The following is a 24543-nucleotide window of genomic DNA, read 5'->3' as shown; positions in this document are numbered from 1 at the left end:
TAAATAAAGACAACAAAATGTGCATTGATTGCTCAGTTTATTGGGATATATTAAGGCTATTATTAAGGAAAAGATTAAACATATGTATTTAATAATTTTGTAGGAAAAATACAATTCCGGAACATAACCTCATTGGCTGTCAATTTGTCATTTTTTTGTGCTAGAATCCAGCTTTAATTTTGACAATGGTTTTGATTGACAAACTAACAAAAAGATCCTCTTTCAAATATGACATGCTATTATTAGTCCTGATTTATTAGTTAAAGGAAATTTGTTATTTGCGGTCATATTTGTGGCACATCCTGCAATATACTTCCTCTAACAATGTTTTATTTTCTACTTTGCTCGACTCTAGCGCTAACTGCCCACTGAACATGTTTGGTGACTAATGTGTTGTCAGTGGCTCTTTGCATATAAAGTGTTGCTGTGACAATGGCAAAAGGCAAATCTTCCTACAACAGGAGAATATTGTGCGTGTTTATCAACTGCGGCTTGTTGGATCACTACCTTTCACTCCAGTATATGTCTAAAATCTTCCACTTATCTCTTTCTCACACTCACTCACATCATGTTATTTTTTTGGTTTCTTCTGAGGTGCAACCCACAGTTTTTCAGAGTCAGACATGTCACTGAAGGACTTGTTGTCAGATTCGTCATTAATACCTAATCAAATCCTAAGCAGGCAGGGAACGATCTGAGTGTCTTTTGATGCATATTCAAATTATTATAATTTTGGGACATTCATGTTTAATAGTCATGTTTTTTTCTCCAGTTTTTGCCCCCCTTAATGCATTTTGCATTGTAGGGCTTCCGCAAAAAGAATTCATCCACCAAATTCCTTGTATTAGGTTATTTTTGATGTTGAAGCCAATTATTTTTTATGAAGAACTTGAAATGAATTACTTGAACTCCATTGTTTTAGCTATTTTCAGTTACAGCTAAAAGCTTTTCATATAACCTAGGATATATCATATTTGTATTTGCAATTGTGCATCAAATTCACCTCACTCCCTGTCTGCCTTGTATGAGTTGGGTAGCCTATGGGGTGTCGTGGCTCATGCTAACTTCCCTGACGCTGCCTGCCATAGTAAAAGAGAGTTGTACAGGCATAAAAAGATAAAAGATAAACATTGTCTAAAATACCTTATAACTCTCTTATTATTTTAGGCAGGAAACAATCAAGGAAGTTATTACGAAGATCATGTGACACAGATTTCATTAGCCCAGGTTGGGGGCTTGCTGTCATAGGGAACAGGAGTTCTGGCTGTTGATGTAGATGCCGCCTGCTGCTGCTGCTCCTCTTCTTCTTCATCGCTCTCCCCCTGTTCGGTGGCCTGGCCTCCCCCCACCCATGCAGGACTCTCCAGACCGGGTTGGGAGGAGAAAGGCTTCTGCAGGACCTTGAGGACCCGCTGGACCTGCAGCACAGAGAGGAAGTGAGAACAGGTGAACACCCTGAAGTGAAACATTGAAGCTGAAAGGAGCTGAGGAACTGAGGGTACCTTAAACGGAAAGTTTGAATGTTTGGAAGTAGTGTTATATGAGGTATTCATGCTAGATGGAGGTCAACACGCCCCCAGCTTGGAGAAACAGACACACAAAAGCCAAGCACATTGGACTGTTGCTTATTTTGAAAGGGAAAGCAGCAAAAAAAGTATTTTATCTACCTACAAAAAATCTAGTGTGCACTATATTTAGAATATTTTCACTGTTTTATCTTGCCTGGAGACAACTTAACAATCTATGTTTCTGATGGGGAACTGAAACTGTTGTATCAATCTATGCTCTTGTCAAAGCAACCAGGCTCCATTGAAAATAACTGAAATATAACTTTGCAGAACAAAGGGTTTGGTGGCTTTTAACATAGATGAATAAAAGTGCTTTAGTTCCTCATCAGAAGTAGCTGTCTGACAGCAAGGCAAAGCAGGGAGAAAACTCTAAATATAGCATACACTAAAACTAATGTTGAATCTTTTGGTGAGCTTGTTTTAGCTGGTTAAAATAAGTTTCTGATGCTCACATCCAAAGGAGAACATGGCCTGTGCAGTGAGTCCTGTCTCAAAGCTAGGGGGTGTGCTGCGAGTCTGCTCTAGGTAATATACTCAATATGTTTGGGTCCCTCATAGAAAATCACTTCAGAACATCGAAAATAACCATTTAAGTGTAAAATAAAAAGAAGGCCCAAGCCTACTCTACGGGCAAAATGGCAGTAAAACTTAATTCGTATTGCTCTTTCATATCTATTCATGCTATCATAGTTAACAATCAATATGTAGCAGCACAAACAACTTTTCCAGGGTGTTCCAAAGCATAAATAAATATTTTACTATATGACAGAAGAGTGTCTTCGACCTTTCTTCTTTTTTCAATATTTGTATTTCCTACCAAAGAGCTTTCTTTTTATCTAGTGTTAGTGATGTTTTTACTTTTTTGAATATCCCTTTAAATGTATTCTAATCTTTGCTTTGCTACCCTGAAACTTCTTGCAATGCAAAAATTGACGGCCTGTATAAACTGTTTTTCTAAACCCCATTTCAGAACAGTCTTAACAAAAAACAAAGATATGATGATTTGGCATTCAAGGTTTCAGTGCAAATGTTTCCATCAAAATGACAAAGGCATCATAGTGGATCTAAGCCTGACCTCAGAGAAGTCTCCATTTTCTGCAGCCTCAATTGCATGCTGGGCGATGTAGTTCCTGAGCACCACGCGAGGGTTGGTGCTGTCCATCACCCTCACCCTCTCCTCATGCGCGGCCTGCACATCGCTCTGGCCTTCCAGCTCCCGCGCCAGACGCTTCCTTTCAGTAGTGATAACACAAAACAGTCACGGGGTGGAGGCCTGTCGGGCTCAACAGCCCATTTCCTCTTCTTCATGTCTGTCCCCCCCCCCCATCAGTCACACTTCCACCAATCACCATCGACCAACAAATCTCTTATCCTTTTCCTCCACCTTCTACCCCTTGTTTTACATGCCAGCTGTTTTTCTTAGTCATAATTTCCTTCATATTTCTCGCCTTTTTCCCTCTCTGCATAGTAATGTTCCCCTTGAATCTCACCTATACCGTGTGATCCAGCCGCTCCAGTCCTCCGCATGTTTGCTTTGCAGCTCTTCCTGGCTGGTCTCCATCAGGTCTTTCAGTTTGCTGAGTATGTCCAACTGCCTCGAAATTGTCGCTCTGTCTGAGATCATCTGGAACAACGCCGGGTTGCTTTGAGCCATGGAGAGCAGCATCGCCAGCTCTCTGTCAACAGCAGGTAGAAATCACAATGGTTCTAATCTTTATTTGCCTGTTGGAGAAAGCAGAGGAGCGTTGCTGCCAGCACAGGCAATCAAGGTTTTAACTGTGGTTAGAAACGTTATGGAACGTAGCGAAATCTGAGACCAGAACAAAGACATGACTAAGGTCTGTTCCACTGACTAGACTTCCATGCATAAAAAAGGGTTATGTTAGGCAGGAAATCAGATTGCGTTACTCTCATTACTCTAAATCTGAGGTCTACTGATTTCAATGTTCCCTTAAAGCCATCCAAAAGTATCAGTGATATTTAAGAGCCTCTACACCAGAGGTCTTCAACAGGGGGTCCCTGGAGGTACTACAGGCGGGGGTCAAGAAATTGTTGGTTGATAAGACAATTTATTTATTTTCAACCAATTTTTTTCCCACAAATGTAAATGTCTTTAAATACACGTTAAAATGAATCCAACATATTGTAGCGGCGGATAAACCGAGGCAGAAGATGTTATCTTTCACTCACAGCACAAGACTAGCCTACGCTTTCCTGCCAAGCCTCCTGTACACAAAGATGAGGAACCAACCTTATCGCTGCTGGGCCAATCATGAGGCCGCATGACACACGCTGGCCCTGTCAAGTTTCCCTATTCAGTCCCCTGCTGACTAAGATCCCAGATATAAGGACAGCGTTGCAATATTATTGAAAAGAATATATTTTGTATTTTTGGAGAAAGAATTGATTGTTTCGTAACTCAGACATGTAAGGTTCAGACAACTCACTAATGTGGGAGTATGTGTGCCATCCAGAGACGGCTTGAGGAGTCCCTCTACAGTTTAAAATAAAAACATGAATCTTTGAATTATTTTGATAATTCAGTGTTGTATGCAAGCTGTATGATTATAAATGGCAGTGGCACGGCCAACCTTGCACATGTTTAAAATAAAACATGAATATATGAATCCGTGCATTAATTGAATAGCTTAGTATTGAATGCACAATAACAGGGTAGGTATGTTTACACATGGCACTAGGCCCAGTTTAATATAACACAATGTTATACAATATACAGTGGGGCAAAAAAGTATTTAGTCAGCCACCAATTGTGCAAGTTCTCCCATTTAAAAAGATGAGAGAGGCCTGTAATTTTTATCATAGGTATACCTCAACTATGAGAGACAAAATGAGAAACAATCCAGAAAATCACATTGACTGATTTTTAATGAATTAATTGGTAAATTCCTCGGTAAAATAAGTATTTGGTCACCTACAAACAAGCAAGATTTCTGGCTCTCACAGACCTGTAACTTCTTCTTTAAGAGGCTCCTCTGTCCTCCACTCGTTACCTGTATTAATGGCACCTTTTTGAACTCGTTATCAGTATAAAAGACACCTGTCCACAACCTCAAACAGTCATACTCCAAACTCCACTATGGCCAAGACCAAAGAGCTGTCAAAGGAGACCAGAGACAAAATTGTAGACCTGCACCAGGCTGGGAAAACTGAATCTGCAATAGGTAAGCAGCTTGGTGTGAAGAAATCAACTGTGGGAGCAATTATTAGAAAATGGAAGACATACAAGACCACTGCTAATCTCCCTCCATCTGGGGCTCCACGCAAGATCTCACCCCGTGGGGTCAAAATGATCACAAGAACGGTGAGCAAAAATCCCAGAACCACACGGGGGGACCTAGTGAATGACCTGCAGAGAGCTGGGACCAAAGTAACAGAGGCTACCATCAGTAACACACTACGCCATCAGGGACTTAAATCCTGCAGTTCCAGACGTGTCCCCCTGCTTAAGCCAGTACATGTCCAGGCCCGTCTGAAGTTTGCTAGAGGGCATTTGGATGATCCAGAAGAGGATTGGGAGAATGTCATATGGTCAGATGAAACCAAAATAGAACCTTTTGGTAAAAACTCAACTCGTTGTGTTTGGAGGAGAAAGAATGCAGAGTTGCATCCAAAGAACACCATACCTACTGTGAAGCATGGGGGTGGAAACATCATGCTTTGGGGCTGTTTTTCTGCAAAGGGACAAGGACGACTGATCCGTGTAAAGGAAAAAATGAATGGGGCCATGTATCGTGAGATTTTGAGTGAAAACCTCCTTCCATCAGCAAGGGCACTGAAGATGAAGCGTGGCTGGGTCTTTCAGCATGACAATGATCCCAAACACACCGCCAGGGCAACGAAGGAGTGGCTTCGTAAGAAGCATTTCAAGGAAGGAGTGGCCTAGCCAGTCTCCAGATCTCAACCCCATAGAAAATCTTTGGAGGGAGTTGAAAGTCCGTGTTGCCCAGCGACAGCCCCAAAACATCACTGCTTTAGAGGAGATCTGCATGGAGGAATGGGCCAAAATACCAGCAACAGTGTGTGAAAACCTTGTGAAGACTTACAGAAAACGTTTGACCTCTGTCATTGCCAACAAAGGGTATATAACAAAGTATTGAGATGAACTTTTGTTATTGACCAAATACTTATTTTCCACAATCATTTGAAAATAAATTCTTTAAAAATCCTACAATGTGATTTTCTGGATTTTTTTCTCTCATTCTGTCTCTCATAGTTGAGGTATACCTATGATAAAAATTACAGGCCTCTCTCATCTTTTTAAATGGGAGAACTTGCACAATTGGTGGCTGACTAAATACTTTTTTGCCCCACTGTATATAATAGGGGGTCCCTGCTCCATCTCTCCATCAGTTTGGGGGTCCTTGGCCTGAAAAACGTTGAAGACCCCTGCTCGAGACAATAATGTGAACCTATTCTAAATCACTGATGCTGGCACATTGGTGGGCAATATATAGTGGTTGTCAAATATGCAGCATGCATGTCTTCCTTACCGTGTATCCATAGTGGGTTTGTTGGCAGCCTTGAGCTCCTCTAAGGAGGCGCACTGCTGCAGCAGGAGCTCTGTGGCTTTCCTCACAAGCTCCTCTTCTTCTTCCCCTTCTCCCTCAGATGGACAGGAAATCTGACTCAAGCTGCGGAAGGTGTTGGTGAAGTCAGCACCTGCAACAGGGTGGAGACAAAAGCTTAAAAAACTGAGGCAATATGTAAATATGGAAAATTGATTAAGGAAATATGTTTCATTGCAGTAATATAAATATGAATTGCATCCCCAAACCTTTTATCTCTAAATACAATAAATGCTCTCTCATCTGACGCTTTAACTAGGTAATAAGCTTGTCCCAATACACCTGTTGTTAGTATAACGGTAACATTATATTATATTGAAAAGGAAATATTTATATCATATAAATAAAACACATAATTATTCATTATTTTGAACGAACAGTGAAAATGTGATATTGTGACCACCCTACTAGCAAATTAATTACGCTTATCCACTCCCATCCCACCTGTGTTGTGCATGGTCTGCAGCAGCTCTGTGATCAGGAGCTCATCCTCCGGCTCGTCTTTCTTTAATAAGCCGACTTTCTTTCTCATGTTCTCCAGGTAGAAGCCATTATACAGATCGAGGTACTCATCAATAACGGCCTCAGCCCTGTCTGGCGGCAGCTCTGGAGCGAGTGCCTCCGCTAGCTTCACCAGGTTCCACCTGCAGATAGCTGGCTGCGCCTGGTAGGAGTATCGGCCAGAGTTGTCTGAGGCGTTGCAAATGAAGTTTGGATCAAACCTGAGAAGAAAAGAGAAAAAAGTGTTTTAAAATGCGGCGTGGAGACTATGAAGACTAAAAATAATGTGTGTTATGATTCCAAACTATTTCTATATGACATTAAGAGAGTGTCACAGAAAAAATAAACGGGCTCTTTCAACTCAAATATTAAACAACCATACAGGACAAACTGAATTTGAGCAATACGACCAAGACACTCAACCACAAATTGTCTAACCTGTCCATGAATCCATATGGACCGTAGTCCAGCGTGAGTCCCAGGATGCTCATGTTGTCCGTGTTCAGGACTCCATGGCAGAAACCAACACACTGCCACTGAGCCACAAGTCGAGCCGTGCGGCACATCACCTGCAAACAGGGAGAAGAGAGTAATCCAACATTAAAAAGGGGTGAACTGCATATCCAGAACCATCTGAATAAGGAAAATGTCATCCAGAATGTAATGCCTTATTTAATGTCCTAATCTCATATTGAGCATAGGTCACAGTGACTCAGCAGATTCTGTCATTGAACCACCCACAGCAGCTTAACAGGATAAGAGGATCCAAGTGTTCTTGGCTCCAAACTGTAATGTGAAGCGGGCAACCTGCTGATTTGATTTATCCCTTTGAAAATATTTCTGTCTTTATGTCACTCATATGCCCTTACCTCTCTGAAGAAAGCAACATTCCTCTCCACTCTATCAGGGTGATTTCGCTGGATGTCAGGGTAAAACATCTCTATGACATAATCCATCATCTGACTTCGGATCTCATCACGTCCGTAGCTGGGACCCTGACGACCCGTGAATTCGTCGGCCTGCTTGAAGATCTCAAAGGATCCGAACCTGCTCAGAGAGTGCACATCTAAAATAAACAACTCATGTGTCAACATCTAAAGACACATAATAGATGAAAGGGGGACAACATGGCCTCACCTGAGGAAGGTGGGAGCAATGCGGAGAACCACAGAGCATCTTTCGTTACGAGGGTTCCCGCTGTAGTACACGTCTCGTACAACCCTACTGTCAGAGGTGACGACGGAGCCTGCTCTGGTGGTGGGGACACCCAGGAAGAACATCACCTCGCTGCACAGGAACTCTCTTATACTGGAGCGCAGGACCTTACGTCCATCAGCTTGTCTATGGAGGACAGAATAGACATAGTCAGAAAATTGATAGGTTGGACAAAAACAACAACATCTGAAATCCCTCTCAAAAAGTCGTTTGACAATTTTCAATGTACTCCTTAGTATTACATTATATTTAATTTAGCTGACACTTGAATCTAAAGTGTGTTACAATTAGTGCAATTAACTATGAGGATACAAAGTCAGACCAGCAATAATCCTATAAGTAAATAAGCTTCCAATAACTGTGGGTGCTGTAGAAACAGATGATTTGTATAGAAGTCTTACAGCATGTGTTTCTGTAATCTGTGGTGCGTTTTATAAAAGTTGTTTAGGCAAACATATCTTGCTAACTCACACTGACACTACACCTCTCAGTGTACCTGGAATAAGGAGTCTTTCCAGCTCCTTTCACCTGAATCTCCCACCGGCCGCTTGGGTTATCCCGGAGCAGTTCGTGGTCTTGGCCGGCCGGGACCTTCACTTCGCCCAGGTAGATGGCCGCCCCGTCGCCCAGCTGGCCGGCAAACTGGCCGAACTGGTGTCCGCAGTAGCAGTGAGCAGCAGGCTCGGAGCCCGGCATGACTTTGGATCCGCTGAGATACTCCGGACCCAGAGAGTCAGCCATGACCTCCTCTCCGTTCAGCCCCAGCAGGGCGAGAGCTTCGTGAGACACCGCCACGAACCGAGGCCTGGTGAGTGGCTGCGGCTTCACCCGGGAGAAACAAGCTCCCTTCACCTGCCTTACCCCCTGCTCTTCAGAGGAGTCCAGGGGAAGTTTCTTGAGCGCAATGTTGTTGAAGTCGAGCCGCTCCAGCGGGGAACGACTCAGAACCATACCCATGTCGGCCATCCCGGCCGTGCCGATCAGCCTGAGCGCGGACACACCAGGGATAAAGATGCGAACGTGTCCCAGCTGAGGAGCTAAATAAGCCATCCAAACAAGGCCATCTGTCTAGGTATATTCACTGACACTGTTACAAAGTGGGGGTCACCTGTCCGGCTTTCATAATCCTGCAATAAACTACAGCGGATGTTTGCAAATCAGACTGTGTTACATCAATACCTTTCCGGAAACAGGAAAGTAGGAACTATATGTATGCCGAAATTAAAACCAAGGTACTATAATCCAGATGAGGGCGCTCTTGAACTGATTATTATCATTATATTACATTGAGTATTTTATTCATAAAAGAAACCTCTAATTCTGCCTACGTTTCACCTTTGCAACTTGGAAAAAATTGAACTCAATTTCCATCAATTTGTTTTTCGGTGTATGAGGAACTGATTTTTAATGTTCATCACAAAGCTGTACATCTAGATATATAATCTTCATAAATCAAAATGACTAGGACATAGGAAACTTAATCACAGAGTGAATTACAATCATTGGAGCTAATGCAATGAAAGAGGGTTTTTAAAAAGGGAATATTTAATTTAATTATCTAATGATTAATTGCAGAAGTTATGTTGCAATGTTTGGTTTGTTAACAAATGACAAAACCACACATACAAGCAAGTCTTACAGAACATTTAGGCTTTCATCCAGTTTTCCTTTGGCAATTCTGAAACATACAATATATTAAACCTTTGGAAATGAGGGACGGACACAATATGTTTAAGTTTGGCATCGGCCGATGTTAGTCCTATTTACCACCATCGGCACATCGGTAAAATAAGGTGACATCACCGATGGCAGTCGCCGATGTTTATGTGTTGCTACGTGACCGGGAGAAGTCGCATTAGCGTTGTTGTTTTTAAATCTGAAGTCAGGGCATCATCTTAAAGGATTAGTGACAGTGACTGTAGGTCTCCCGTAACTCTAAAGTCATTCGGGGGGGCGTCTCCTCTCCTCTGCAAGGAGCTGCTGCAACATGCTGCGCATGCTGCAGAACTTCTGCCCCGTGTACCGGGTGTCTGGAGGATCGGTAAATTAAATCCATTCTTCAGTGTTCTTGGGAGGCCGTCGTATATATTTGTGACTTTGTTATACTTGCTGCTACTCCCGTTAACTACTATGGCTCGCTCAACCTCTCTCTCGCGCTTACACATGCAGACACGTATCCCCCACTCTCTCTCTTAAAGGGATAGGCTGCCTTAGTCTGCATTGTGCTACCATTACAGTTTACATAGTAAAACATCGGCCATCGGTATCGGCAACAATGTTATTCTTAACATCGGTATCGGCATCGGCCGACATTTTTGCAATCGGTGCATCCCTAGGCATTACTTAATTTACTCTAGTCCAAGATAATTCCATTGGAGCCTTTCACACATTAAAGACAGCAATAAACTCCATGTCTCTTATGAATACATTTTAACAATTCTATTACTGTACATACAATCACTTAAAATTAAGATTGGGAATACCTGATAAATCTATGTTGGTTTATTGCCCATGTACAGTATATATCTTGTTGGATTTATTAGGACATCTTTTACGTAACAAAAGTGAACGGCATGTCATTTAGTCAAATTGTACACATGCAATAAGCAGCTCTGTATGGATACATGTCAGTGTTGGTAATCTTCTGTAAAGCCTCAGCAGATGAGGCAATCTGAGGGTCGAAGGCAGCAGTGATAGCAGTGTAAGGCTTTACCTCCTAACTCTGACCAATCGAAACCATCCGTTTCCTTCATAGTAATCAAAGCATGTCCATAAGAAATGTCACCTCAGAAATCATCACGGTCAATCCTCACTAAAACAAAAATAATGTGTTTTTTTTATCAACTCAATACCCATTGGTAATTTACAATCACACAGGCAAGTCATAATGCACAATTATATCACAAAAGTAGAAACAGCTGGTGCGCTGAATGACATTCTCATGGAGTTATTGAGAGATGTCTTTCTGTAAAAGATGCATATTTTTCAAGTATGAACCCTTACTCACAGATGCAGCCAGTTAGAGCCAACAAATGAGGATGCCTCATATTGGAGGTACAATCAATTACACAAATTATTATTTAAGTGCGTTGCTCATCCTGAGGAACATTTATGCCTGTCCTTCGTCAGGTCCCAATTAATGTAAAAGTCATGCGAGTCATATCTGAAGCCAAGACAACAGAAGTCGATAGTCAATATTTGGGGAAGCAGTATTTATAAAATAGGCCCTATATAGAATTACATGAAGACAAAATATTATAAAATTGCATTGGCCTGTGGTTGTTGTCGGTGTAAGATGCATTTAACACTTTTTTGCCATTCCATTCAGTACATCATTAGCCCTTAGTGCTGAACCATGAGGCACTTGTCTGTTGCTGTGGGCAGGACTGTGACCATAGGAAACAACTACGTGTTATGTATGTTTAAAGAATGGTGAATTTTTTTTAGATTTAAGAAAATGATGGTCAGCCATCCAATTTACACATTTTTTTCATTTACCTCACACCATGAACGTTGCTTGCTGCTCCAGTCTTCGATTCTATTATTGAGTTTAAGTCAAGTTTTGACTGACTTGATATTTGAAACTCTTTTCCTTTCCATAGGCTGCATGTAAATATCTTATAAAGTGCTGGACTTGATATGGGCCTACTACAAAATATTCTGGCTGGCACCGGAAAGGAGGAAGGAATAACACAATTAAAAAGTGAGTCTATGAGAAAATGTCCAATCAGGGCACCTGACTGGAGATAAATCTGTTGGTTTTTTCAAATAAAAATTCTGTCTATGTAAAGTAAATCTATTCAAAGAGAATTGTTGGCCTTTGCAAACCTTACAAAATGCAGGATTTGCTCAAAATATGAAAGAAAACAAAGAGTACTGTCATGGTTTCTTTGGCAGTACGGCCCTGCTGCGTGTACAGGGACATCAATACGAGGTGGGAGGTTTTAACCCCCTGAGGTCCTTGTGAGTTCATATGTTGGGCTGATGAAACCTTTCCTCCAGCCCATCGTCCTATTTTTAAGGCCATTGGTGAAAAATGCATTGTGTTGATAGGTCAAAGGTCATGTCACTGTGGGCTTAGAGGGGGTGGCTGTAGAGTCTCCAGTATAGATTCGACTGCAGGTAATGACAGCAGGGCGCGGCCCAGACTCCCTCCAGCACGGTAGCAGGCATATCCCAGCATTCCCATCACCACGCCCTTTATGACCGTACGCAGCACCCAGCCAAAACGTGAGGGTGGCGCAACACTGAGGAAGAGACAGACAGACAGACAGACGGACAGACGGACAGACAGGCAGACATATTCAGCAACTGAAAATGTTTTTGTTTGTCTACATCTGTTATGTAACAAACTCACCTCATGATTTCAGTTATGTTGAGCTCCTTCTCCCAGTTTCTTTCGATGCCAGGGACGTGACCCATCCCTACGACTCCCACCACCACTGCAGGCACTTCTATGAGGAAAAAAAAGTATAAAATATATTGTTACATAACCAATCAAAACTTCTGTAAACTTCTACAAAACCACACAACTGAGAAATGTTTCATCAAATCCACCAGGGTTACATTTCAGTATAAATGGCCTGTCTGGATTCAGTCCTTTTTTGACAGTGCATTAATTGAATGAGTGTTGAACATTGACTATATTATTCACAAAGTGTGCATTCCTGTGGTCTTTTCATAAACGCAACATTTATTTTTAAACTAAGTAAAGTTAACAGTTCCACCCTCTTTATACACCATATGACTCAGCATGTTGATCAACAGTGTCTGTGGCATTCAAACCACACTGTCATTACTGGTCTGCTTTACGCAACTATTTATTTCATGAGTTAGACTACACAGTAGGTTGACACGTCTTGTTAAGGAAAATCTATATCTGAAGCAATATTTAAGAATTCAAATCAAAATAAAATAAATTAAATGTTCAAGACTTATGAGCAATCTATCTGTCAAACAACCAAAATGAATAGCAGTACATTATGATGTGAATAAAACCCAAATTTACATACAGGTGAAACCGTAAAGAACAGGTTTATAGAGCTAAAAATCTCCAAAGCGAAAACGTCATCATTATCTTGTATAACAGTGTCATGATACGCACTCTGGGCATTACTGGGGGCCTCCACACAGCGTGTAGCCTGGCGAAGCGTGTGTGTGAGGTAGATGTCTCGTTCAGCAACGATGGTCTGGTGCAGAGCAGGAAACTCCCCGATCATTTCTGACATGGTCTGCTCGAGCAGGTCCTTCTGTTTGCACTTTTCCACGTCCTCTTTACTAAACACATAACGACAGCATAAAGTAAAGCATGAGGGACAAACAGTCAAAAAGGATTGGGTCAGATGAAGATTGCAGGATTTTTCCAAATCATGTTCAATTTAATATTTTTTTAAACATTGTTTAATGCCTACTATTAACACATCTGTACACAAGATGTAAAAAAAAAAGGTGAAATAAAACTTCATACAGTTGAAATAATAATAATAATAATAATAATGATAATAAATAATATCTATATAGTGCTTGTCAAAGTGCTCAAAGACGCATTAATAGGTCATTTTTAATTGCACTTTATTACAAGTAGTGCTGTATTGCACTTGGAGAAGCCTTTGACACCATTGTCAACCTGTTATGTTTTCAGTCTAGAAAAAAACAAATCAGAGGCTCAATGGGTGAACGGCTGAAGTTAGTGGGGACTAAACATACTGTACTGCAAAACATATTTTCTGGTTAGGTCTCCCTTGCCAGGCAGAGAATAAAGCAGGCTCAAGAAATGTCGAAAGATGGATTCAAACACTTCACGCAGAAAGCTTACAGTCAGATCTCACAGACATAAGCAGTAGGAGGAAGAACTGGCAGAGTTGCATGTACTCTGTAAGATATGTGTGGGTGTACATTCCCTAGTCCTACCCAGAGGTCACAGTTAACCATCATGCTCACACATTTACTGTAGCTACATGTTATTCCAGCGCAAAACATTGACAATTACATTTTTACCGCCCTCTCGATCATCTCAGGACGTCTAAATACAGCACTTCTCTATTCTCTACTTAAAGCAGTATCTAGAAATAGATATTGACAAAGACTCAAAAAATGGTGTGGTAAGACAAAATATCATAAAAGATAATCTTGTACCTGATTGGGTCAGAGAGAAAGCAAAGACCCCATGCCAGACGGGCTTTCTGCCACAGACTGAGAGCTGCAATGGCTCTCTTGAATGTCACAGGGATCGGCCTGTCGCCAAGGTGAAATTTACAGAATGGTACTTGTCCAGCCTGGGAGAGAAGACAAACGTCACGAATAAAACATAATAAAATAAACACAAAAAATATACAACCACTGTCCACCTTTTTTAGATATGTACATCTTTTGTGCTTGACTTACCTCTTTGAAGGCCTCTCTGAACTCTCCTCCAGGAGCCATGCCCAGTTGCTCTGTGATGTGAGCTGAAACTTTCAACAGGAGAATCTGCATGAGGCCGGACATCAGCCCATTCTAAAAAACACAGAGGACAAAAATAAACTTTCACAGAAACACAGTTATGCCTTCAGAGATCATTGTTTAAATACGAGTTCTGAAATACACAGACTTTAGGGTACACATCAACATAATACAAAAAACAAGAAGAAAAAACTAAATAAATGCTTACTTATTCTTATAAAACACTTACTCCTGTTGCATCAGAGACATTAGTTTCACCATTAACAATGAGTGCATGCATGCATCACTTTAAACAACATCCTTACTGACCTATCCAGAATATATACAGTACTTTCTTTATTGCTGTTGTTACTGCAAGTCCCATCTTTCTGAGTCTGACCTGTTTGATGGCCTGCTGAACCTTATCCAGGTTTATGTCTTTGGCTTCCCTCAGCAGTGTAACCTCGTCCATCTTCAGCATAGACACCCTGTACTGGCACAGCTCCACCACCACCACGTCTGGCTGCACAGCGCGGATCGTCTGTGACTCAGGGAGAGAGGGGGTATGCGAAATTAAGAAACAGAGACATAGTGGGCAAGAAAGAGAATGAACTGGCAAATGAGCAGTGAGGGAGGAAGTAAAAACTGAAAATCAATGAGGAAAAAACAACACTTATGCTTGGCAAAACAAGAATGCCAACCTAATTACAGTACTAACAGGCGGGCCAACTCATCTCCCAGGCGCTACTGTACAGCACATTCACAGAGTTACTCCATTGTTTCACTGACAAATCACAGTGTATCACATTTAAAAGGGTGTTAGTGGGACAGCGTAATGTACAAATCCTGTTGTAAATTCTCATTGGCTCACCGTAGCCACATCCTTTTTGCTGCTGTCACTGAAGTGGGCAGTGCCCACCAGATAGAGGAGGCTGCCGTCAGGAGCCGTAAGAACGGATACCGTCTCTGGGAGCTCAGGGGACGACTGGCGGCGCTGGGATCGCAGCTGCCAAAGCAGCTCCATTGCCTCACCATCCGCTGAACACAATGAAAGAGAGTTTTTAAAAGGGGCTTGAATATACAAGGGGACAACTATAGTGTTGGATGTCTTACAATTACTGCTATAACCTTATAGGAAGAATACATTTTCAATCTTAAACAAATTTGAAAAGTTAAAAAAAAGTTGTAGTATTTTACACTGCAGTTATTTTCACATAAGTGTCTCTGCTATTGGTGGAGTAAATTAACTCCAGAAAATCACACTTCACAATTGGGTTACGAATGGTAAGTAAATGTTGACATGTCGAGGTACCACATGCACACCAGAAGAAAAGTCAGTTTTTTAACAGTATGTGGACGTGTGAAAAAAGTATATTAAAGAGAACCCTAACGGAACCATCAGCACATGCGTTTTCGTGACGTAAAACTGCATTATTGAGGTGTGAAGTGTGATTATGTGGAGTTAATCTTCCATTGCTCAAGGAATTTAAGTCGTAAATCCTACTCTTGTACAGAGCAAATAATGTATAAAATACTTATAATTTTGTCCCAAACATATACTATTTAAATTAGAAATAGATATGGACAAGCCTGCTGAAATTAACTGACAGGTTGGTAAATACCCAAAACATGTTAAATATGATATTGAATTTCCGTAACACAGACATGACATGGCACTTAAAAGAAAGATATTACGACATATTTTTAAAAAGCTTACAGAGTCCTGGAGGTAGAGAGGGTAGTTCATCTTCTGAAGGGTCCTCAGATGGGCCAACAGACTCATCCTGTTAGATGTAAAAACAGCAAACAATAAGCTATTTAAAACACAGGGCATGCTACATCTGTACAAGATTAAGAGATTATACCTTTCCAAGTCTAGCCAGTTTAAGAAAGACAGGCTGATTGCACATACTTGGGTAACTGCTTGGGGTTTGCAATTCATATTGTAATGGTTGAGAAACAAATTAAAAATAGCAACAGTATAACATATGTTTTATCACAAGCTACATCATAATAAAACACCCAACACGGTATCCAGTGTGAGCATCTGGCAATACATCAGTCAACAACATATCCTCTTTCACTCACAGACCCGCACAAACACAATGCTTAGAAGTGTTACAAACCTCTGAATTGTTGTCTTGGTCCATGTTTGGAGCACTGAAAGCTGACAGAGAGCAGGATGAAGACATGCGTTACCGCTCCGCAGTGGGACGTTCACGGAAACAGCTGGCTACAGTGAAGCCTTAGTGACTGCTGACGTTGCTTTAAAACGCAGTGTAAACGCAGCTTACAAATGTCATGCTGTGGCGTCAAAGGTAGTTTCAAAACTGCCACTGATTTATTAACATTAGAATAAATAAAACATGTAACGTTGTAGGTTATCACCACGAAGAAATGTTAGATACACAAGGCTCCGCGCAGCTAAATACGAAGTGAATTGAAGGGTGCAGGTTAGCTAGCTTTACTTCCAGGTACGGAACTGCTTACCAACCATTGCGTGTTGCTTTACTGGAAGCCCCCAGGAAGTGCGCCGGCGTTGAAGGCGATTTTTTGAATGGGAGTAGTGGTCAAACGGTGTTACTACAACTTCCGTTACGTCATTTTGGCCGAACCATACTTTTTCCCATTGCCGTGCATTGGGAAAGAGACGTTTGTAAATAAGCGTATCATTTATTTTCAGAACTAAACTACCCAACACGAACTTCTTTATAGCCCTCATTTAAATCATTACGGTGTAAAAGTTGTTAAATGCGCTAAAAGCCGAATCCAGAGTTTTTCCCATTCCAATTTCTCTCCATTCATTTGACTGAGTCGAGAACGGGACATCGGAGGCGGGGCTTAAGGAAAAATCAGCTGCCCACGCTGTATAAGCAAAAGGACCCGGATGATCCTGGTACTTTCTGAATCTACAGTCGCTCCATTTAGAGCTTCATATGCCACTGTATGACTCCCATAGGAATGAACGGCGTCCCTCCTCTAACGCTGTATCCAGTTCTGCTTGGTTTCATGGTTTACTGAGGCCTCATGGCTAGTTACCGGATGATGATAACAGCTAATTTAAAGCTAGCAAGCCCCGTAAGTATGTCGTCAGAAAGTAAACGTTGGAACAGATACATTTCGCAATAACAGCGGACACTATTACCTACAATACATTTGCTGTCATACACATCAGTTGTCTTGAAACAAATATCAACAACTTACTGGTAAAGCCAGCCAGTATGTCAGTGTGCTCCTTGCCGCTACATCTGCAGTACAGCGACTTTTCGGCTGAATCTGACAGCCGCAGTGCTTTCTGGTACATGTAGTGATTCATTGTTGGGACTCACACATTTATTTTTATAGTGAAAATGTTTTTATTTACTTTCCATTATAACATTTCACACATTACAATCAAAGTCTGGACTCTTTTCTCCACGTTTCCACTAACAGTAAGACTGTCACAGATTTGCCTTCTCTATTGTCTCAATGTTAAAATCTACACAGAAAAAAAATAATTTATAAGCAGAGCTGTGTTTTAACATATACCATGCTCTAACACATACTCGTGCTACAAGTCTTAAAGTGCTTTTGGATGCATTTGGTGTGCTTTATTAGTCTAACAAGGGGACTTTTAGCCAACATGAAAACAAAGTGGATTAATTGGTATTTCCACCAACAGATAATTGAAAAGAAATGCTGTCTCTCATCACAGTATGCTTACTGTATGCCCCAGATAAAAGGTGAGTAATGAGTATAGTATGCATATGTCTACCGATATTCTAGGTAAACCCAAGATGACAGCACTAATGTCTTCTACAGTAGATGTCATATTTGTGTGTAAGTCAGTGCAGACAGTTCCTGTATTCATGTGGCTGAAAATGTGAGAGGTCGTGGTAGGCACCCATCTCTTTGTCCACTCACTCGTTTATTGTGAAGAGTGCTACGACACCCCGTATGCATGGTTTCTACTTCATATCACAGGCAAACCATTTTAACAATTAAGTTGCTCATATGCTTGCACAATGCGGGGCAGAACTACTGGATACATTTAGATTGTGTCTGAGACAGCAGATGGCATTCAATAACTTAGTCATCTAGTAATAAACCCTCCAGTGGGATATTACATCTACTCATCACTTCGTTCACATCACATCACAGCACTTCCACGAGAAGCCAGCTGAACACAATAGTCAGATACTTTACCACTGGGTCCAACTCCAATCATTATATTGTATCTGCTTTTTAAAGAAGAAAAAAACCACGCCATTGCCATTCTGTCATAGATAACCGTTACCTATTAGACAAAACAGGTATCTCAGAGCAATGTTGTAGTTTCATGTCACCTCACAACAGCACTCTGTCATTGTAGAGTCTGTTCTTTTGCTATTCCTGTATATAATATGCCAATTGACCTTTTATGAATGACGTGCAAATATAGTGGAGTCAAGATATCATACACGTTCCTAATCAGCGGTGAAATGGCAATAATAAAGCCATGAAACGTGTTATATTATCTACACAAACTCTGAGTCATATACAGTGTCGATACATGTATACAGCGTTCTGTGAGATATGATGCTGTAAGCGCATACATTATTGCCACAAATATATTGTGATCTTTTGCATATTAATTGTGCAGATCTCAACTGTATTGCGTAAGCTACCTTTCTACCTGGCTATTGGGATAAAGGGACTAAGCGCTATATCATATGTGTTTAAAATACATTTTAGTTTGAAGCTGAAATGCTGTCTTCTTTTAAGGTGTGTGTCTTTTTTAATTTGTTTTTTTTAAAGCTCACTCACCTCTCATTGCTGCTTATCCTTTCATTAAGCCTTTTTAATATAGCTGTTTGACCCTGCACTGTAGCACCCTGTTGAATTATACCACTGCTGGTTTCATTTGAGCTGTACACAATCATCCTGAGACATGAATGTGACATCATTTCCTACAGCAGTACTCTGGTCAACATTATCAAATATGAACAAACGTTTATTTTATCCCCTCGGAGTAATTTTGCGGTTTCACTCATTTTTCTTTTGCCACTACCAGAGTTTCCATGTTGTGTCCTCACTGTCTAATCCTCCCATCACAGAAGCGTGTGAGTTGATTTTAAGAGTAGAGGTGACTGTCAATAGGAAGTGGTTGACATGGTGGTCATGTGCGCAGTGTAGAGTGGGCAAGAGGAATCTTGTTCAGCGTCCCTCTTCTTCTCTTCCTTCAACATTCCCCAGCAGTGATGAGCTCCCCGGGTCTCTCTGCCAGTCTATCCCTGCGGTGTTCCTCATCCTCTTCTTCCTCAAACAGAGTATGATGTATGCTCATCAGCTGGTGTGTAGGGGCTCTGGTCATGGTTGGTGGTGGACACTCAGGGTTCTCCGCCTGAATGAGAGGCTCCCTAAGAGGGGAAGGAGGAGGAAGAGGAAGGGGGAGAGGGGTTGGAGAGGACTTGGGACTGAGGGGGTCCTCACTAGAGGGAGGGTTTGGGCTTACACCATTAACGTAAGTAGTGGTGGGCAAGGTCATCGTAGAAAAGGCAATATTGGTCGATTTTGGAGAGCAAACCTTCGTTTCTGAAAGACAAGAAGGAAATATTGGACATGGGAAAGGGAGAGAGGAAAAAGTCAGTCTCAAATGTAACATTTTGGCAGCCCCCCCCCCCCCCCTTTCTTGAGAGATAATTTCTCCTGCTGCCATTCAATGTAAGCACATTTTGTTGTGATTCAAGAATTAATCATTGTTTTTCACTCCTTCAGAGGAACACATTACTGACTTCAAGCATTGAATTCAAGCTGGAGTGAATCAAAGTCATGCTTCTGGGTCGTGCATGTGAGGATAACTCTACTCCAGCCTCGCTTAATGTAATTCTCTTTCAAACGTTCATTAAGTGCGACTCTTGTTTTGTTTGACTATCACTCTGCGCAATTTTAAATCAAACTGTCGTTCAGTGCAATTCTCATTTGGCGTGACTTCCTTTGAGCGCGACTCACGTTCAGCATGACTCTCTTTTAGTGAAATATTAATTCAAATTCTCATTTACTTGCGATTTTTGTTTAGTGCGACTCTTGTTTGGCGTGGGGGAACCTAAAGAACCAAAAGAGTTATTTATGAACTATTTGTCTGAAAGCACCTGAGCAACACAAAGTGTGTTACATTTAAGTAGAAAAAGAAAGCACACATGCACTTCTTTTAAAGCAAAAAGACGGCCATGTTTTTCCGGTGCCGGGGAGCAGTTGGGGGTTCGATGCTTTGCCCAAGTTACACCTCAGTAGTGATCAAGAGGAGGACTGCACCTCTCCAGGTACCAGTCCACACTCGGAGCCTGAGCTATTTCCACCCCAAGGTGTGTATGCAAGGTACAGCTCGATGAGATGGAATGCTGCATGCTAATTTGTTGAACCCAATAGTTTGAGTAAAATATGTATATCCTGGCAAGTAAAGGAGAGTTCAAGCTTACCTGTAATTGAACCTGACACATGAACGATAGTGTGTGTGCCTTCAAGGTACACTGTATCCATGTTGAGCACTGGGGGCAGAGGCTCGGCTGTTGCTGCATCCACCTTGGGCTTACGAATGGTCAGCATGTATGGGTGGACGTCCAGAGAGAAGTTTCGAGGGTGCTTTTTCTCCATCACACACATATCTACGATGGCAAATTAGAAGTCTGACTTAAAGGAATTAGAACATAACATTAAAAATCAAGTCACCAATCCACAGTTTGTTTTAAAAAATACTGTGCTGCGTCTGGAAACAATGCTATTGAAAGCTATGAAAGAAAGTAAAGTTGTAGGCTGTAAAACCAAATCAATTAGCTGTAGACGCTTAAAAGTGCAGTACAGCCAGAGGAAACTGCAGAGTAGGTCTAAAAATATATATGGGTTTGTCACTACAAGCTATCCTTTTCATGTAACTCATAGCCCTTTGTGTGGAGAGTGGAGCCCGCCAAAATCAAAATGAATAAAAAAAGATGCCATTAAAAGTAAGTTTACCTGAACATTTCTAATGCTTTTCTGCTTCAATATGCAAAGCTTTCTTTTACAAATGTTGTATTCAGTCAACTTTATGCTTGGTCAACTTCAGAGTGAATTGATTGAACCATGATGCCCTATAATTAGTCATGTTATCCTGTATATCTCACATGTTAGCTAGCTAGCTAGTTGTTTCAACTTTTCAGGCTGAATACAGAAGATTCTGCTCTCCCCGTTGCTGCCATAGATCATGGCTGTTGCATTCTTCAGTACAGGTGTGTAGATCAACCGACTGATGTGGAACTGTTTGCTGACCCATGTTCTGCAATTTATTGTTTTCCACCGATCTGACCTGGAGCTGGGTTTCCGATTTGTTGCTGTGAGGTGTCGCACATTTCAAGGGATAAACACTGTCCATAATGCAGTTCAGATTTACACAAACAAAGTCAAACTAGGGAATGAGACTGGCGATGGATCCGCGAAACAGTTCAGCTTCAGTCGGTTTATCTGCACACCTGTGTAGGTAAGAGAGCGCAAGAAAAAATAGGCAATGAAACACGAAATCCCTGGTTTAACTATATATTATCTTAAGCATTATTTTAAAGTTAAATGATCCATGGCTAGGAATATTTATTATCACATCTATAAATATTTAAACAGATTTACTGTTCATAGTAATTCATACCTTTTGATAAAGGGTATTGTGTGCTTTTGGTATCCAGAAGTGGTGCAATGAAGCTGTCTGCCACCGTCTTTCGTCTGATATGTTTGGGTTTTTCAGGTTTGGTGCTATTTTCCAGACGTGTCAGGGTAAGGGGTTCCTTTTAAAAGGAAAGAAAACACAAACAACTGTCATTATATCAAACCTTCAACAGCTTCAAGAGTTCTATATATTTTGGGAGTTCTTGAGGACTACTTCCTGTGCCTCTTTAGAGAAAGAGGCCCTTATCTTTATACAGGGATGATATGGCTCACATGGAAGTATTTTCAACACACATACAGTTCCTGTTTATATAAACTGCTGTACTCCAGTAGACAGGTTATTGTAGTAAGTATATTTTTTTCAAGAGGGCACTAGGTTTAGGTTTGTCATTGATGATAAATGGATACATGGAAATTGTTCTTAGACCTTACCTTGAACGGCTGAGGAAGAGGATTTGAGCTTGGGATCCATTTCATCTTCTTGCGAGGCCGTTTGATGACCAGCGGCTCCCCAGTCATGTCTCCCATTCCAAGCTCAGAGGGGTCCATGTTGCCATCTATTGTTTGTATCCCAGAGTCCCTCACGGTGGGCGTAGCATCATGGTTGGATTGTGCAAGCGCAGCCAGCAGCTGCCTGACTACATTGTCATACATGAGGTCACTCTCGTTTGTGATGAAGTCCAGCCGGTTGAGCGACTTGATGTGGTCCCTGTTCTCGTTGCAGAACATGGCCAGGATGTTGATGTCACAGAACTGAGACTTCTGCCAACGTCGCCGAGTTTTAATGCCAACTTTATGCAGTTTGTCAAAAACAAAGTTGGACTTGCGCACCACAAACAAGTGCAGCAAATTAAGCAGGATGATGAGGTTCATGGTGCAGAGCAGAGCGATATCTACTGCTGCCATGATGCGTTGCAGCTGCACCGCAGGCAGCTTACAGTTGACCCTGAGCTTCAGCTCGAAATAGCTACTGATATCTGGGGGTTCACCAAGTGCACAGGTGAACTCATTCTGCCTTTGGCGGGCATAGTAAGCGCTCAGGTAGGAAATGGGGATGGAACTGAGGCAGATAATAGCCAGGTGGCGCCCCAGGTAAAGCTTAGCTAGAAAGTTACTCTGGCCTCGTCTTTCTAAATATTTCTCAAACAGGTTCTGCTCTGGACTTTTCTCCTTCTCTGCGTTTTCTATGATCTCCCGCCTCTCTCGCTCAGTTATGCCAGGTCCTTTGGATTGGATCTGCTTCTCAATCTTCGGTGCTCGGCCTTCAGCAGCTCGATGGTAGCAGTTATCAATTTCTTGAAGCAGGAAATTGAGCTCTGACGTGAGCCGTGTAGAGGCGAGGAACTCCCAGCCCAAAGCAGGAATATACATGATTCCAGCGAAGGCCAGCAGGGCATAGGGGAGGAATTTGTGTTCAAAAAGTGAAGGCCAAAGGTGAGACTCCAAACCAGGTTTAGCATCGCGCAGCTCTGTCCAGCAGTAGCCTCTTGCATACAGTGCCTGGTCCCTGGTGAAGTTGTGTGGTGTGTAACAGTATATGGACTCCTCTGAGAAATAGAAAAAGAGAAAACATCAGCCCAAACCTTAATTTAACAAGTTGGATTATTATATGTCATAATATAAATTAATATACAGTATCAGCTGAAAGAACAATTCTACCATGCTTAATCATGGAATTCATTTTTATAATTTCCCTCATCACTCATATAATTTTTCTCATATTCAATATCTGGCATTGTGAAAACGTGAGATCAGACAAACAGATTAAACAATTCCCTGGAATAACATTTCTTTTTCAGACGACTTGTTTGAAAGTGAAAGAAGGTAAACATACCTGAGACATCTGTTGCAGTCATCCATTGTAAAACTGCATGTGCACACAAGACTGAACACTGTGAACCAAAATTGAACCACAGTAGCTCTCTGTAGTGCATCTGATATTAAAACATATTAAAATGTATTGCTCATCTTCATTTCACTTCCAAACGACATTACCATAATTATGTTAAACCATTTTGTGTTCCTTTGTATTATTTACCAGGGGAATTGGTTCTGATCTTCTAACTTTTGGTTCTCCCTGTATCTCAGAGAATCTTTTCGAATCATTCATGTGTTCGATCAGAGCGCTGTGTTCCTCTGATAACACTCACACTGCCTTTGGAATTATGATCTGCCTGGCTCAGATAGAGGAAGTGAGAGCTCTCTTTCCTGTTCAAGTTGTTCTTTATCCAATCTATGTAGTTTAGGGTTACAGCAAGCTCATTTTTAATCTTTTGACCTAAACTTAGTGACATTTTGCTATTGAAATGTATACTATTTATTTATTTAAAAACATTTAAATACCTCCAAGGCATGTTTTATTTGTGCTATGGCATTACTTTGTCAAAGTCACAGAGGGCAGGGTGCTGAGTCATCTTAAAATGTTTGGCAATGCCCTTAATATCATTATAAAATGCACCATTGAGGGAATATTGGGGAACTTTTCTGAACACCAAGTTAAACGGTGAGTCCCAGATGGTTGATGCTGCTATGCAGAGAGTCTGACTCAGCATACAACTAACATCTCTCCCATCACACCCAGCCTTCTAACAAAACACTTCCTC

The 24543-nt window shown here is 41.4% G+C and overlaps 3 protein-coding genes and 1 long non-coding RNA gene across 7 annotated transcripts in view; 1 reads left to right on the top strand and 3 right to left on the bottom strand.

Moving 5' to 3' along the window:
• Positions 1–18: 18 nt before the first annotated feature.
• selenoo1 (selenoprotein O1) lies at positions 19–9135 on the bottom strand. Its single transcript, XM_063900321.1, has 9 exons — positions 8367–9135; positions 7793–7996; positions 7525–7702; positions 7094–7224; positions 6599–6876; positions 6080–6248; positions 3059–3244; positions 2644–2800; positions 19–1418 (listed from the first exon to the last, which is right to left on the bottom strand). The coding sequence occupies exons 1-9, from the start codon at positions 8918–8920 to the stop codon at positions 1191–1193; spliced, it is 2085 nt and encodes a 694-aa protein (XP_063756391.1). The 5' UTR covers positions 8921–9135; the 3' UTR covers positions 19–1190.
• A 1222-nt stretch (positions 9136–10357) lies between these two features.
• trabd (TraB domain containing) lies at positions 10358–17573 on the bottom strand. Of its 4 annotated transcripts, none has more exons than XM_063900371.1 (10): positions 17495–17573; positions 16417–16457; positions 16008–16074; positions 15162–15328; positions 14691–14831; positions 14255–14365; positions 14006–14145; positions 12975–13147; positions 12228–12324; positions 10358–12117 (listed from the first exon to the last, which is right to left on the bottom strand). In XM_063900371.1, exons 2-10 carry the CDS (start codon positions 16438–16440, stop codon positions 11937–11939), a joined length of 1101 nt encoding a protein of 366 aa, XP_063756441.1. In that variant the 5' UTR covers positions 16441–16457; positions 17495–17573; the 3' UTR covers positions 10358–11936. The 4 variants fall into 4 exon arrangements, with proteins under 4 accessions (XP_063756441.1, XP_063756425.1, XP_063756449.1 ...); XM_063900355.1 differs by lacking the exon at positions 17495–17573 and adding an exon at positions 16781–17447; XM_063900379.1 differs by lacking the exon at positions 17495–17573 and adding an exon at positions 16785–17446.
• LOC134875778 (uncharacterized) overlaps positions 17181–24543 on the top strand; it is a 21597-nt gene continuing 14234 nt past the window's right edge. Inside the window, exons 1-2 of the long non-coding RNA XR_010167282.1 lie at positions 17181–17368; positions 17952–18012. This is a non-coding gene — a long non-coding RNA (uncharacterized LOC134875778). The remainder of the gene's footprint in view (positions 17369–17951; positions 18013–24543) is intronic.
• panx2 (pannexin 2) overlaps positions 17696–24543 on the bottom strand; it is a 7575-nt gene continuing 727 nt past the window's right edge. The window contains exons 2-5 of the mRNA XM_063900332.1: positions 22373–23487; positions 21924–22059; positions 20728–20913; positions 17696–19843 (exon numbers count right to left, since the gene is read on the bottom strand). Coding sequence (XP_063756402.1) covers positions 19491–19843; positions 20728–20913; positions 21924–22059; positions 22373–23487 — 1790 coding nt within the window. The 3' untranslated portion in view covers positions 17696–19490. The remainder of the gene's footprint in view (positions 19844–20727; positions 20914–21923; positions 22060–22372; positions 23488–24543) is intronic.

This window comes from Eleginops maclovinus, chromosome 2 (assembly GCF_036324505.1).
Source record: "Eleginops maclovinus isolate JMC-PN-2008 ecotype Puerto Natales chromosome 2, JC_Emac_rtc_rv5, whole genome shotgun sequence".
NCBI classification, from domain to species: Eukaryota; Metazoa; Chordata; class Actinopteri; order Perciformes; family Eleginopidae; genus Eleginops; species Eleginops maclovinus.
The sequence above is the reverse complement of the archived record's forward strand: the minus strand, read 5'-3'. Positions and strand labels throughout refer to the sequence as shown.